General features: G+C 35.5%; 1 protein-coding gene across 1 annotated transcript in view; it reads left to right on the top strand.

Moving 5' to 3' along the window:
• BRINP3 (BMP/retinoic acid inducible neural specific 3) overlaps positions 1-14,186 on the top strand; it is a 415,997-nt gene extending 401,811 nt beyond the window's left edge. The window contains exon 8 of the mRNA XM_060011102.1: positions 12,183-14,186. Within this exon, the coding sequence (XP_059867085.1) occupies positions 12,183-13,299 (1,117 nt within the window). The 3' untranslated portion in view covers positions 13,300-14,186. The remainder of the gene's footprint in view (positions 1-12,182) is intronic.
• Positions 14,187-15,273: the final 1,087 nt, after the last annotated feature.

Genomic DNA, 15,273 nt, shown 5'->3' with positions numbered 1-15,273 from the left:
CTTTCAACTGGGAAATCCAGATACCTCTTCTTGAACTTAAGTCCAAGGGAAACCTTGGCCTTATATCAAGGAGTTTAGCAACCACTGAATAAAGCCCAGGATTGTCAGCCAAGATGGGAGATCCGAGACCAGGAGAGACTCACCCAATTCATCTGGATTCACCAAGGAGGTAGATGGGCATAAGGGGCCCTTGTTGGTACCAAGGATCCAGATCTTTGTAGAGTTCACGTGAAGGAGAGCAGTCTGCTCTGTGTCCTTCATGGTTGTCAAAACTGTTGACTGAAAAAAAAAAAAAAAAAAACCACACACACAATAAGAGCTATGAGTTGAGTTTTATTTAGTGTCTTACTGAGGAATATAACCCAGTAGACTGACTCTCAGATAGCCCCGAGGAACTGCTCCAAAGAGATAAGAAGAAGTGGCCAGATATATGTGATTTGGGCTAGGGAAAACAGGCAGTCAAACACATCTCAATAAAAGGTTACTGCTTGTCATGAAGATTAGATATCTCCATTAATAATTTTAGTGTTTTTCTGTGAATGGAAAGATGCAGGAATCTGCGTTCATTTTTACTTTTCTGAGAGAACTCTAATTATCTAAGGGACCTGTTTTTCCAAAGCACAGAATGCCTTATCCGGTTTTTTGTCTTGAATAATTAGAGGTTTAGGTTTTATTTTAATAGGTAAAATTGCAATTTGAATAAACCCATCTTTGCTGGAGAAGTATCTGGCAGTTTCTTTGTTTCAGGTCAACATTTGTCTGTAAATACCAATGATGTAGACTGTCTCAGGATCTGTTTCCATCAATAGCTTTGTCTCCTTGCTATGAATGACATTTGCTTGCTTGTTCACAATTCTCATAACTACATATTTTTATTGGGTATTGTAGATGATAGTATATATTGACTCTGAAGTATGTTATTTTATTGGAATAATGTTGATTTTTAACTTGGCAGGCAGTTTTATTATTTGTTGACTACATTGTCTTTGCAGATATTTGGTTTAACATTTTATTACAGTGAGTCTGTCCTAGTTCAACACTTAGTTTAGGGCTAATCTTTAGTCTTGTGACGGTCTTAACTACAAAGACATGGCTTTTCTGGCATTTGAATGTGTTTACCAAACCACTCTACTTTGGAGATATCCAAACTGCGAACACTGTCTCATCTGTGATAGGCAAGAAATACAGCCTTTATTAAGCACTGCAGATCTTTCAGCTTTTGCTTTCTGATTGGCTCCTCAAAGTTTGTCTCACAATTGTAGAGTTTAGGAGTCAGTCATGGATTTGAGGGGAATTTGTTCAGGGTTTTCTCTCTCCTTTGCTTCTTTCAGAATTATTTTCCTCAAGTTACATCTTCTCTGGCAACTCCCCATTTCCATTCTGCACACATCAAGCCTTTAAGAATGTCGTTTCTGACTGAGTTTCATCCTCCCCGTGTTGCCCAGATTGGGGAGTGTCCTTAGGGCAAAACTAGAGGACTGCAACTCTCAGTTTCTCCATTCATGCTGCTCCCTTCCTTTAGGTTAAAAACTCATTTAGCTTTTGACTGTTTTGGACTTTCTATAACTCCTTTAACTAGTGGTTCTTTCTATTTTGCTCAAATTTTGTAAATTATTATTGGGAGGGTTAATTGAAGACAAACTACTCTAGTATTAACTGATTTTCAACTAAAAAAAAGCTGAAGGAATTTTTATTGGAGTTGCACTAGATATAGAAATACATTTGTGGAGAATTGATATCTTTCCTAACGAGGCTTTCTATTTGTGAATATTGTGAATGCAACTGCATTGATTTACTTATGCTTCAATGTCTTTTAAATTTTTTTTAATACTTTTATGTTTTGTTACCTCTAATTTTTGTTATTTATAACAAAAGTTTGTTGCATATAACAAGAACTACATGTTAAGTATGGTATGAATAGGTATGTATTTCTATTTATTTAACTTTCTTGGAATTTTTTGTGCTTCATGAATCTCAAGATTTACGTATTTCATTGATTTTGAAGAATTCTCACTTACTATAATTTTATATAGAATCTCCCCTATTTTCTCTGTTTGCTGCTGCTGGAATTCTGATTAGGTATTTGTCAGTTTTTGTAACATAATACTCTAGATATGTTTTAGATTTTCAATCTCTTTTCCTCTCTGTGGTGTATATTCTCAGTATTATTATTTCATTTATCTTTAATTCACCAGTTTTGTGCTCAGTTTAGCTAATCTGCTGTTTTACATTTTAATAAGGTTTAAATTAAAATCATCATCATTATCATCATGTTAGTTCCTTTGTTTTTTCAGATTTGTTTTGGTAACCCCTGGTGCCTCTCTCATATTTTACTTTACCTTGAAATTATTTAAATATGTTTCTGATAATTGACTTTAATATCACATAATTCAATTTCTGTAGTCTGTGGTGTTAAGATTATGCCTTTTGCACATTTTTAATCTTGGGACCCTGATTCCTCTTTCTTTTTTTTTTTTCCTACTGTGAGTTCATGGTCAAAATAATTTCATCTGTATTGATTCTTCAAGTCCTTCATAAAATGTTAAGGATGTGCATTCTTTTAGAAAGTATATATTTCATTTTGCCACAATAAAACAATTTGGAGCACTTTAAAATAAGTTATGATTTTCACTGGTGTTTTTGAATTTTTAGATTATGTACTTTCTGCAAAAAACTTTGAATTTGTAGATTATGTATTTTCTACTAACAGTGAGGTCAGGGCAGGCACTCATTTTGCTCTCTTCCTTTTCTAGGCCTTTTTGTTTGTTTACTTGTTTGTTTGTTTTGTTTTTAAGCTGACTCTTTCTTTAAGTGCATAGTCTCAGTCTTCCCAGCTTCTTAGAGCAGGTCTCCAATTCAACTTCTTGCCCTTCAGTTGTTCTGGACTTTGTTTCCTATACCCAACACAGCCACCAAAACCTCTAGATCAGGTACACCCACATCTTCCTACATATATATTCTTTTAGTTCAGTTTCAGCAGCTGAAATTTACTCCATATTTTTTTCTGCATCATAAATGCATTTAAAAATTTTTTGCCAGAATTATTTGGCATTTTGTGTTGAGGAGTTTTTAAAAGTATTTCCTCTGACATTTTTCCATAAACATAAATCTATAATTCAATTTTGCTTTAGCAATTTGGTTTAGCAGGGTTGCATGGGAAGAAATTTTGCTAGTCTCTAGGGATTCCAATGAAACGACATTCATTTTCTTCTTTCTGAGGAGCCTATATTCCAACTATGAAAACTAACATGTAAAAATTATAGTTATTATAATGAATGGTATACTTTAGTTGAAATAATGAAATAAGAATCTATTAAACAGTAATATATGGCTGTACGTGGCTTAATTACAAATACGGTAATATAGATAAATAATATACTCATTCAAAGAATTAAGTTGTTGTAAGTAGGATTATTAAGAAAAACTATTTACAGTAGAAATGATTCAATTTGCATTGAAGCGGAGGAGAAAGGACATTAAACTCTGTAACAAGAAAATTCATTGTGGTTGAAATTGATCTGGCGTATTTAGGGAGGGGAACAGGGAGAGCCTAAATGGAAAACATACTTTATAGAGTACTGAAAGCTAAGTGTTGTCTGATTGTAAAGGGTTTTAAAAGTTAGGCAAAATATATATTTTATATGAAGGATATTGGGTGCCATGCAATAAGAAATAAATCAATTTTAGAAAGATTAGCTTGGAGGTACACAAATGTAATAAAATGACAAAAAGAGAAGGTACAGGACCTCCAGAAACTAAGTTTTACTTTAGTTGAGACAGGAAAGGATGAGTTAATATCCATCATTGTAGATAACAATCATGGTTGTATTAGGAGAGAAGAAAATGAGTTCAGAGACATTCAATTTGGAGAGATGCTTATCACACAAATGCAGGCATAACATAGACAGTTCATACCATAATTGTGTTCATGGTTATATGACTAGAGGGACATTGAATTTGGACAAATTATGTTTTCTTTATTTAATTGAAATATATACTTTAGATATAAATAGGATCACTTTTAGAAACATATTAAAATTTGATTAAATTACTTAAATGATAGTTTAATTTGTTTTCAAGTTTTCAGTGCCCAACAAGAACATTTTATTGTTTTTTTCTAAATTGATGAGAAGTTGGTCATGAAATGTACTTTAAAGAAAAACAGAAATTATGTAAATAAGACAGTTTTTGAAAATGTTTATCACTCACTGGATATCAAGAAAATCATATGAAATACTAAAAATAATAAATACAACCAAGGAATTAACAATTTAGCCTTGAAGTTGCTTCTTTAGTTTCTCTTTTTTGTTCATTAATTTATTCATTCATGTCAAATTTATATTTAGCTTGAAATATTAGGGTCAGAGATGAACAGATCTGTGAAAGATAAAATAAAATGGTCTTTTCATAAATTTTATTTTAACGTATTCTATTTATATTGTTTAGATTTTCATATTTGGATTCATCATAACATATTTTAAGACTAATAGGTTCAAAAGGTTGTAATAGGAAAACTTAAGCATAAACACTGTAAACTGATTTAGGTATGTTATGATAATAAAATGATGAAGTAAACAAATATATCTTTTCCCTCACAGCATGTATAATGTAATGAGGGATACAGATGATTGGGTAATAATGACTTGGTATAATGAATATTATGGTGGGTGAAAATCAGGATGTTATAAAAGCACATAGGAGAGACCTGAGTTACTCATATTTGCAGAGTAATTGCATTTGTGTCAGTATTCCTCAATTACAATACTTAATAGACTGAACTTGCACATAATAAATACTTTTCAAGTCTTTTTAACTTAACATCTAATGTGATTTAGTGGGCAAAATATTTTGATTTTTGGTAATCTTTGGAGGAAAATTAGACGTGGACTCTATTTTTTTTTTGATGATATATTCCCTTTATGTCCAGTAAAGTAATTGTGTTCTTCGTGTGCCTCACATTTCATACCCTGAATGTTGACTTTTTCTTTTCATATTTTATGTTATAAGTAGAAGGAAGACATATCTATTGATTTTTCTTGAACTATAGCATTAAATGCAGCACAGATGTGGACAAAATGTTTCAGTAGCTCTCTAAGAAGTAAGCAGATTTTTCTGTGTACACCATTCAACCAATTACAGATTAGTTGGACCGAAGCTTTTTGCTTTGATATAGTTCCACGTACTACTTTTTTGCTCTTATCTTTTGTGCTTTTGGTGTCATACCCCCCAAATTGTTGGGAGTAATAAAGACCAGGATACACTTTCAGTTCTACCACTTACCAGCTATTTGACCTTCTATAAGTTCTAATTATCTAAGCTTTTTACAACTCATGTCCTTAAATATCGATTGGGATAACAAGGGTCCTTACTTCAAGGAGTGAGAATTGGGAGAATTAAATGAAATAATGCCTGTAAAAAGACTGTGCACATGAGAAAACCTTAATGAATGTTACCTTGGCTAATATTATCTTTAAAATACGACCTACATCTTCAACTGCTTCACTCACTTTTCCATTGTCTTCCTGCAAGCCAAAAGTTTTAGTAGATACCTGAACTCAAGTTTATAAAAATAAAATGTGTATGTATATCTGCATCTATAGGTTTATAGATGTATATCTATATACACATGTGATACATATATATACATATGCTTCCTTGGGAGACTCATAACCAAGGGACCTTTGACAATGATATTCTTTTTCTTGGGATGTGATACAGTCTTGGTGGTGTTATCAATAACTAGGTCTATTTGATAAAAGTGAATTGCAGAGATAAAGAGTAAGATTATGCATGTAGTACACAAATGGTTGAAGATAAAATGAAAATTTCCATTTCCTGGAAGAAAATAGCATTTGTAATAAAGAAAGTACATATGATGCTATTTCTTTAAAAGATAACAATAGTAATAACAGTGATTATAAGAATAAGCATTTCCATTTATTTACCATTTATTCTGTGCACAGGCACTCTTTAAGGGCTTTTCCAGCAATTGTGCTTTAATTCTTACAACAACCTATATTTTATTCCCATTTTCCATATGAGTTAAGAAACAATATTCAAAGTTGATAGTTTAGCTCCCAAAAGTGGATTGAAGCCAATATAGTGGGCTGTCACTCAAGTGCCTAATTTTATTTAATAATTAAAAGTTATTTTACCTTTGATGCTGTCCAGCATGGAAATATTTTTTTCCTAAAGTCATTTGTTAAGCATTTTTCCGCACTATTCAACACACATTATAAAAACAATAGACTTGCTTCTCTGAGTCTGTCTTCACTGTAATACTTAATAGATACATAACTGAGAAAGTCATTGAAACTCTGAGCCTCAGTATTTTTCAAATTTTAAAATGGGTTTAAGTTTTACAAGTTACTGTGAAGAATTAAAAATAACAAGTACAGAGTGGGTGGCCCTGATATGAGAGAAATTCACTAAAGAGCTAATTATTATTACTGTAACACAGTAGAATTTATTAAAGTAGGCTTTAGTGTTTGTTTTATTCTTCTGTGTATGTGCATGCCAAAGATTTCTATTGCAGGGTTTGCAAATTTAGCATACACGGTGGCCACAAGGCCCCAAATGCATGTTAATTCAAAGCCATCTGCTGCTGCCCTCTTCTCTACAGAAATTTTAACTTTTCCCTACCTTCTTCTGGACATATTCTTACAGCTTGAGAGCTAATTGGTATTTAAAGAGCCCCTAATGTTGTTTTGGTTGTTAATTTTCATACATAGGAAACTTACAGCTTCTGTGTACAAAACATTTCTCCAGGACTGCTTATTTTATTTTATTATTTTATTTTATTTTAGCCCTGAAAAAAAAACGTATTATTAAAAGTACATCAGCTTTACCTGATATTTAAAATACTATTGGTATAATACAAGGAGAAAGATGGTTGTTAAATTTAATACAATCGACTTCTGGCTAAATCTCTTTACCACTCTTTACTGCACATAGAATAAATTTAAAACCTAAACAATACTCTGCCTGATCTGGCCACTACTTACTGCACAGTCTAATATTGCACTGATATTCTCTTCACTCCAGCTGTACTGGCTCTCACTTAGTTCCTTAAAACAAAACCTTTCCTAACCTCAAGTCCTTTGCAAATATAGTTCTCTTAGTGCAATGCTCTTTGCTTTGCCAAGACTGGTTTTTTCTGTAGGACTGCATATTTTAAAAAGAGCTTCCTGAGCCCTACTCCTAGGAGTTCTTATAGTATGTCTGGGGTGGGGTCCAGGAATCTGTTTTGCCTATCCCATTTAACATTGTCAACTGAAAAAAATGCACAATCTGAGAGCTGTGAATTAAGTTTTATTGGGGGCAAAATGAGGACTATAGCCTGGGAGACAGCATCAGATGGCTCTGAGAAATGGCTCTGAAGAGATAGGGGGGAAGGTCAGTGTTCTATATGATTTTAGTGAAGGGGGGGTACACACAGTCAAGCACACATTGTGGCAGACGCTGTCTGCTAGTCACGAGGAGCAGACATCACCATGAAGGATTTTAGTGCTTTTCTGGATATGAGGAGATACAAGAATTGGGCTCATAAATTCTTCTCCTGACAGTATCTAACTATCTGAACGCCTTTTCTGCCAGTTTTTCCCAGAGCACAGAGTGCCTCATTCCCGATCTCCACCTTGAACTCCTTTTGGAGGGTGTTGAAGGACAGCAGCTGCAGTGGCTAGTGACTTAATCCTGGTAGAACCAGATGGCAAGTGCCGTCTGGGATGGAATTTGTTACATCACCTCATCCTGACAACAGATCAACAGGTGAACTCAGGGTGAGCCATTGAGGTTCAGAAAGCTGTACACATTCCCCAGGGTCATGCAGAATCAAAATCTGAACCAATGTTTCTTGGAATTCTAAAACTTTCACTCATAGTTAAAGAGGCTAAGTGACTTGTCCCAGGTCACCAGGTGAAGTCTGACCTAGAAATCCAGTGTTCATTCTCCCAGTCTAGTGCTCTTTTGACACTCACATAACATGTGTCCTGTAGAGAAGAGCAGATTTTAACTACATAGAGAATATTACAGATTAAACAGAGACAACTGAACTTAATGTACGTCTAATCTTCTCAACTTAGTTTGCTACCTGATTTTTCAAATAAAAACAGGCTATCGGCTTTTTAGCTAATTATATTTTTTCCAAAAGTTTAACTTAACTCTGGAAGGTATTTTTCTTTCTGTAACACTATCATCTTAAAGCTTTTTAGAAATTATTTTCACATGCACACTTACTTCCTGATGGAAAAGGAGTTCCTATATCCCTTGAATTGTTCCATATCATTGTCATTCTCAAGTCAATGGCTTTAATACTGTCTTCCCCTAGTTTCTTTCTTCTGTTCTTCTATAATCTGTGTAGTTCCTTCACTTTAATTTCTTTCTCTCTCCCTCCCTCCTTACTCCTTCTCTCCGTCCTTTTTCCTTCTTTTCCTATTTCCTTTGTTTAGTAAATATTAATTGAAGTGTTATTAAGTAGATGTCAGGGACAAGACCACATGTTTGATAAAAAGAAACAAACCTACCTGCCTGCCAGGAGCTCATCTTTCAACACTGCATCCTCTGTCCTAGCCCTAGTAGATCCTAAATAGTTTATGTGAATAAAAGTTATATACGAGAATAGAAACTGTAGCATTACTTTGTTTTAATACTTAGGTATAAAAAGAAAGAGTTTAAAAAAATACTTGCTACCACCTAATTTTAATGTTGAAGACATTTCAAAAAAAATGTTTAGATTTAAAAAGAAAAACAGTTAAATTTTACTTTGTCAGGGGAAAAAAAAGTGATCTTTTGGGTAAGTGAATAATGCATGTACAGTCCTGAAATTTGCTCTGTTTTCTATTTTTGACCACTGCCTTCACCAAGACTTTACAAAGAGTAAAGACTAATTATCGAAATTTGTTCCTTTAAAAATCTATTCCCTACTTGTGAAATGCACTAAAACAGTCAAAAGGTAGGTAATGGGGGAAGGACAAGAAGCAGCAAGGAAGAAAATCCACGTGTTAGCTCTTCTGTCTCAGGGAACAGGAGCTTTGACAGCACACCAAGTTATCAATAGTCATACATGACAAACTGAAACCCATGAAGCTGGGACACATTCCTTCAGTAATGCATCTGTGGGGACGTGAAAAGGATTGGAAAAGACTGAAAGCTAGAAAAGCCATTGCCTTTCTAAAGTGTCCAAATGAGTCTTTCTGTGGTGCCCTAGTTTTGTGAGCTCTGCCTTCAGTCTTAGGTCTATTATTTCGTTTTTTGTTTGTCCTTACGATTTGGAAACATGATGAGAGCTTACAGTGAGAGATGAATTGACTCAGGGAATTTATGCTTTGGTTCCAAGGAAGAAAATACAATTTTCAATCCGATAGCATATATATTTTATATGCCTTATAGTAGATAGGTGTAAATAGAACTACAGAAAGAGAGAAAGAGGAGAGAAAGGGAGAGAGAAGAGAAAGAAAGAAAGAAAAAGCAAGGAGGCAAGCAAGCAAGAAAGGAAGGAAGGAAGAAAAGGAAGGAAGAAAGAAAGAAAAATGGAAAGAAATGAGGGAGGGAGGAAGGAGAAGGAGAAAGAGAAGGAGAGAAAGAGGGCAAGAGGGAGAGAGATTAATTCATTGAGAGCATATTGATGAAATAAATATATCAGTAACTGCAGAAAGAACAAGTCAGCAATAATTTCTATATTCTGAGACTGAATACAGAAATAATGAATCAGGCTCTTTCCTCAACCAGAAAAAGGAAACTTTTTGCACATTTATTCTGCAGCAAGAAAACAAGGAACCAGAGGAGAGGAGGAGAGATACTCATATAGAGATGTATGGCTCACAAAGTGCCAATCATTCCTATTTCACAACCCCGGGCATCCTCCTGGGAGAGTTTTCCTGAGAACTTATTTTTAAAGTATCTTGAGAAAGTTAGAAATGAATTTTGTAGATGTAGTTTCCCAGTCAGTGTTTTTCAGTGTAAGAAATAATTAAGAGGAAAATGTTTCATGTTTTGGTTGGGTTTGATTTGGTTTTACCTTTTATTCTGGGTCTACAGAAAACAGTTCCATTTAGGGAATCTGGAAAAGAAAGCGTTTTTTAAAATATATGTTTACTAAGATTTTTTTATAGATTTAATTGTGTGCAAATGTCAAAGTGTATGTTGTGAAACCACAACTTGGGAGTTAGGTCTTTAAAAGTGTATTAAATATGCAGTTTAGGGCTTTAAATTTCACTTAAAAATATGCTTATTGAGAAAATGTTCCTTTAATTCATCTATGCCTTTGATCTAATATTCATTAAGTATGAGAGGCATTCTGCTAGGCATGGGATATAAAGCTATAAGCAAAGCATATATGATTCTGGCAAGCTGAATACTATATTTAATGGGATAAATGGAGTATAAACAACTAAGTACACAATATAACATTTTAAGTGGAAAAAGGAAAGCTGAATATTATATTTAATGGGATAAATGGAGTATAAACAAGTAAGTACACAATATAACATTTTAAGTGGAAAAAGGCACTATGAATAAAAATAAGTAAATGTTATGAGAGGGAATTAAGGAGTTATTTAATTTATTTGGAAAAACAGGGAGGAGCTTACTTTAAAAAAAAATGTTATATTGCAAAGGGGAAGGAGCAGAGACCAAAAATGAATGTACAAAAATGAATATCTAGCCCATATGTTGTTCTGAATGTGATAAAAAATTGTTTTTATTGATTATTTACACAGATTAATACCTGTATTTTACCAGCATATACAAATTCTTTAAAATGGCAGCAGTGTAATAAGTCTAAAGGATTGAGTACAATATATACAATTTGTAGAAAACCTCATATGTACTGAATAATGAACACTGGAAAGGCATAAGAATACCAAAAAGAGATGCAATTTTTAGTGTCTACTGTGATACATGCTCTATACAGTTGTCTAAAGACATGCATCCAGTCTGAGCCTATTTCTCACAAGAACTCAATATGGAAGACATCACTAACATAGGCCATTCAACTTTTCCATGATCATACAGCTAGTATGAGAAAGCAGCAAGATAAAAACAAAGAATTATCTGATTACACGGCCACACGCTTTTCCTTCATTATTTTACTGAGATTTTAAACACACTAAAAGAGTTTGAATAATGTGGGAAAACAGGAAAAGTAAGATCTTAAATTTGCATCATGATTAGCCTGATTTCTGGATATAAATAATGTTAATGATCCAAATCAAACACATTCAACTAACACACTTAACCCTTATTAAGAGAACTTGTAGTTAGTTTTAATGAGATGTTTTCAACAATTTTCTTGAGCAGACCATAAGGATAAAAATCAAACATGTTTTAATAATATTTTCCCTCTCAGTGGGTACTTGTTCTTTCAATGTTGATGAAACCCTAGGATTTAAATCCATTGATTGACAATTTAAAGTTTCTTGTTTTTCTCTCATTTTTATTTCACTTTCTATTTAGGTTTCCTGCAGCATTAGTGCTCTGTGAAACTAAGAGTGAATGAATGAACAATCGTCATTCATACACTCTAATTCTACTCTAGATATTTGATGATAAAACCATTTTTACTTCCCGTTGTTGGATATCATTTCAAAACTATAACCAAGGGCTTCCCTGGTGGCGCAGTGGTTGAGGGTCCGCCTGCCGATGCAGAGGACACGGGTTCGTGCCCCGGTCCGGGAAGATCCCACATGCCGCGGAGCGGCTGGGCCTGTGAGCCATGACCGCTGAGCCTGCGCGTCCGGAGCCTGTGCTCCGCAACAGGAGAGGCCACAACAGTGAGAGGCCCACGTTCCGCAAAAAAAAAAAAAAAAAAAAAAACTGTAACCAACCCATTTATAGTCACAGTCAGCTTCCAAGTACACTAGTGAGATGCCATGCAATGTCTTCAGAAGGTATTTCATGTAGTTTTCCAGTTCAAATCAAGTGTATCCATCGTTAATGTTGTACAATGATGAATGAAAACATATATACATAATTTAAATATACATAATACTTAAATATATGAATATTATATGTGTATATATCTTTTCAGTTATGGTGGGTTTTTTTAATATCACAGTTAAATAACTGGGAAGGACCTAAGAACGTGATAGTGAAGCTTTCAAACCTAAGGTAACTTGATTGCAGGACACACAAACACAAACGCCTTTGCATTTATGCAGATTCCTTTTGTTTTCTATTCTTAGAACCTCAACCTACTGGCTCACTCGCATCCAGTCTTTTCTCTACTGCAATGAGAATGGGCTCCTGGGCAGCTTTTCAGAAGAGACGCACTCGTGCACGTGTCCCAACGACCAGGTGGTCTGCACGGCCTTCCTGCCCTGCACGGTGGGCGACGCGTCCGCCTGCCTCACCTGCGCCCCTGACAACCGCACCCGCTGCGGCACCTGCAACACGGGCTACATGCTCAGCCAGGGGCTCTGCAAGCCCGAGGTCGCTGAGTCCACCGATCATTACATCGGCTTCGAGACCGACCTGCAAGATCTCGAGATGAAGTACCTGTTGCAGAAAACGGACAGGCGACTAGAGGTCCATGCGATCTTCATCAGCAATGACATGCGCCTCAACAGCTGGTTCGACCCCTCCTGGCGGAAGCGGATGCTCCTCACTTTGAAGAGCAACAAGTACAAGTCGAGCCTGGTCCACATGATCCTGGGTCTCTCTTTACAGATTTGCTTAACTAAAAACAGCACCCTGGAGCCGGTGTTGGCCGTTTACGTCAATCCCTTCGGAGGCAGCCACTCTGAGAGCTGGTTTATGCCTGTGGATGAAAACAGCTTCCCCGACTGGGAGCGGACTAAGCTGGACCTCCCCCTGCAGTGTTACAACTGGTCGCTGACTCTGGGGAACAAGTGGAAGACATTTTTTGAGACAGTGCACATCTACCTGAGGAGTCGCATCAAGTCAAATGGCCCCAACGGCAACGAGAGCATTTACTACGAACCTCTGGAGTTCATCGACCCTTCCCGGAACCTGGGTTATATGAAAATCAATAACATTCAAGTGTTTGGCTACAGCATGCACTTTGACCCGGAAGCAATTCGGGACCTGATTCTGCAGCTGGACTACCCCTATACTCAGGGATCCCAGGACTCAGCACTTTTGCAACTTCTAGAGATAAGAGACCGTGTAAATAAACTCTCCCCACCCGGTCAGCGTCGTCTAGATCTCTTCTCTTGCTTGCTTCGTCATAGACTCAAGCTGTCTACTAGTGAGGTGGTGAGGATCCAATCTGCTCTGCAGGCGTTTAATGCCAAATTGCCAAACACAGTGGATTATGACACGACCAAATTATGTAGTTAACCATAAATGTCAAGCACAACCCCAAATCTTGAAGGAGTTTTTACAGTGCTTTTGTGGAACGGTTTATGTTTGGAAGAGTAAATTTAAATTGTCTTTTCAATATCTGTCTTATATCAGTCAATAACATTGGATGGCAATTTACACACATGAACTTGCTGACAATGAATATATTATACTGCAGTTTTGGTTTCTGAATGAAATAAATACTGACGCCAGTCTAGAAGACATTCTACTTTTTACAATAAATTTCATTTGTAATTTTATATGTTCCGTGGCAATGCTTTTGTGCATTACATCCTCTAGAGGGAACATAAAAAGATACCAATAAAATTTTGTAGCTGAACAGTTATTAAAAAGAAGTGCTGTGGGATTCCTTTTTTCCATGAAATGAGTTCTATTTTGATATAGCTTGTTAGAACCTGGGGAAAATTCCCCAAGATATTTTAATTGAAACACTTGAAGGTCCCTTTCAACAGACTGTAGGGGAAACTCAACTAGGTAGAATGCTTAGCGTTCAGTTGTATTTTTATGGTTAACAGCATAATGGCAGTGCTTTATTATCTATACTTGTAAACCATTCCTAGAGACACCATCATTATTAAAATAAACAGATAAACTTATTTCGCAGCTAAATATCAGAACATTTTGGCAAACATACAGAAAAGTCAGTGTGATTATAAGCACATCGTGGAGAAAGTAAACCCTTAATTTCCTTAGCAACTTGCTTTGTCATTCTCTTTCTACATTCTAACAACCAACACTCAGCATACTCTGCACAATCATTTTCATTTCAAGTGCTGAAAACCTAGTTATTCCAACACTGTACCAATGTCAATAAGATAACATTTCTAGAATTCACAAATTGTAATGTGTTGGTGTAAAATAAATGATCAAGTAACTAATTCAAGTGTAAATAGACATTTTCTTTCCTCTCAGAGAAACTAGTATTACTAAAGTATATTTTGAATAGCAAACTCTTTCAATACAAACCAGTTTTAGTCCAAATTTTTGGTTTGAAATTCCCATATTACCCAGTGTAATATCAGATAATATAATTCATACTTTTTTATCTGTGAATTTAAATTGCATTTTTGTTTAGATATATGGATGTATCTGTGAAGTGTGGTTATGATATTTATTACTCAGCTCTTGTTTAAATATTTCATAAACATTTCTTGTAATGTAAACAAATGCACCGTCCAGCCCAGCTTTCCTGTTGTGGTCATGAAGTCATTCCTCAAGGCACAGAGTAGGGACCCTATGACATGAATGAAAAGAGTAAGACTGATGATGAAAACATCACACCCACATTCTGTATTCTTAAGCTGTTTGTTTTATTTTATTTTAAAATTTATTTATTTGTTTATTTTTGGCTGCTTTGGGTCTTCGTTGCTTTGTGCGGGCTTTCTCTAGCTGCAGTGAGCGGGGGCTACTCTTTGTTGCGGTGCGCGGGCTTCTCATTGCGGTGGCTTCTCTTGTTGCAGAGCATGGGCTCCAGGCGTGCTAGCTCAGTAGTTGTGGCTCACGGGCTCTAGAGCACAGGCTCAGTAGTTGTGGCTCACGGGCTTCAGTAGTTGTGGCGCACGGGTTTAACTGCTCCGAGGCATGTGGGGGCTTCCCAGATCAGGCTCGAACCCGCGTCCCCTGCACTGGCAGGCAGATTCTTAACCACTGTGCCACTAGGGAAGTCCCTTAAGCTGTTTGTTTTGGATTCCAAAGCATTTTAAGAGAAGTTAGTTCAGACAACAAATATTTATTCAATCTACCATATGTACAGCATAGTTCTTACACCCAGTATCTGGATAGCTGCTTTTCTTTCTTTATTCACCTGCTTTTTTTTTTTTTTTTACTTTTGCTATTATAGGTAATCCAGTTGAAAATATACACAATTATTTAACGCCATCTTTCTGATATCATAATAAATATTCTTTTCATTTAATTCTGACAGTACTAGGCTATAGATTATTATTCCCA

This window comes from Delphinus delphis, chromosome 1 (genome assembly GCF_949987515.2).
Source record: "Delphinus delphis chromosome 1, mDelDel1.2, whole genome shotgun sequence".
In the NCBI taxonomy this organism is placed as follows: domain Eukaryota; kingdom Metazoa; phylum Chordata; class Mammalia; order Artiodactyla; family Delphinidae; genus Delphinus; species Delphinus delphis.
The sequence above is the reverse complement of the archived record's forward strand: the minus strand, read 5'-3'. Positions and strand labels throughout refer to the sequence as shown.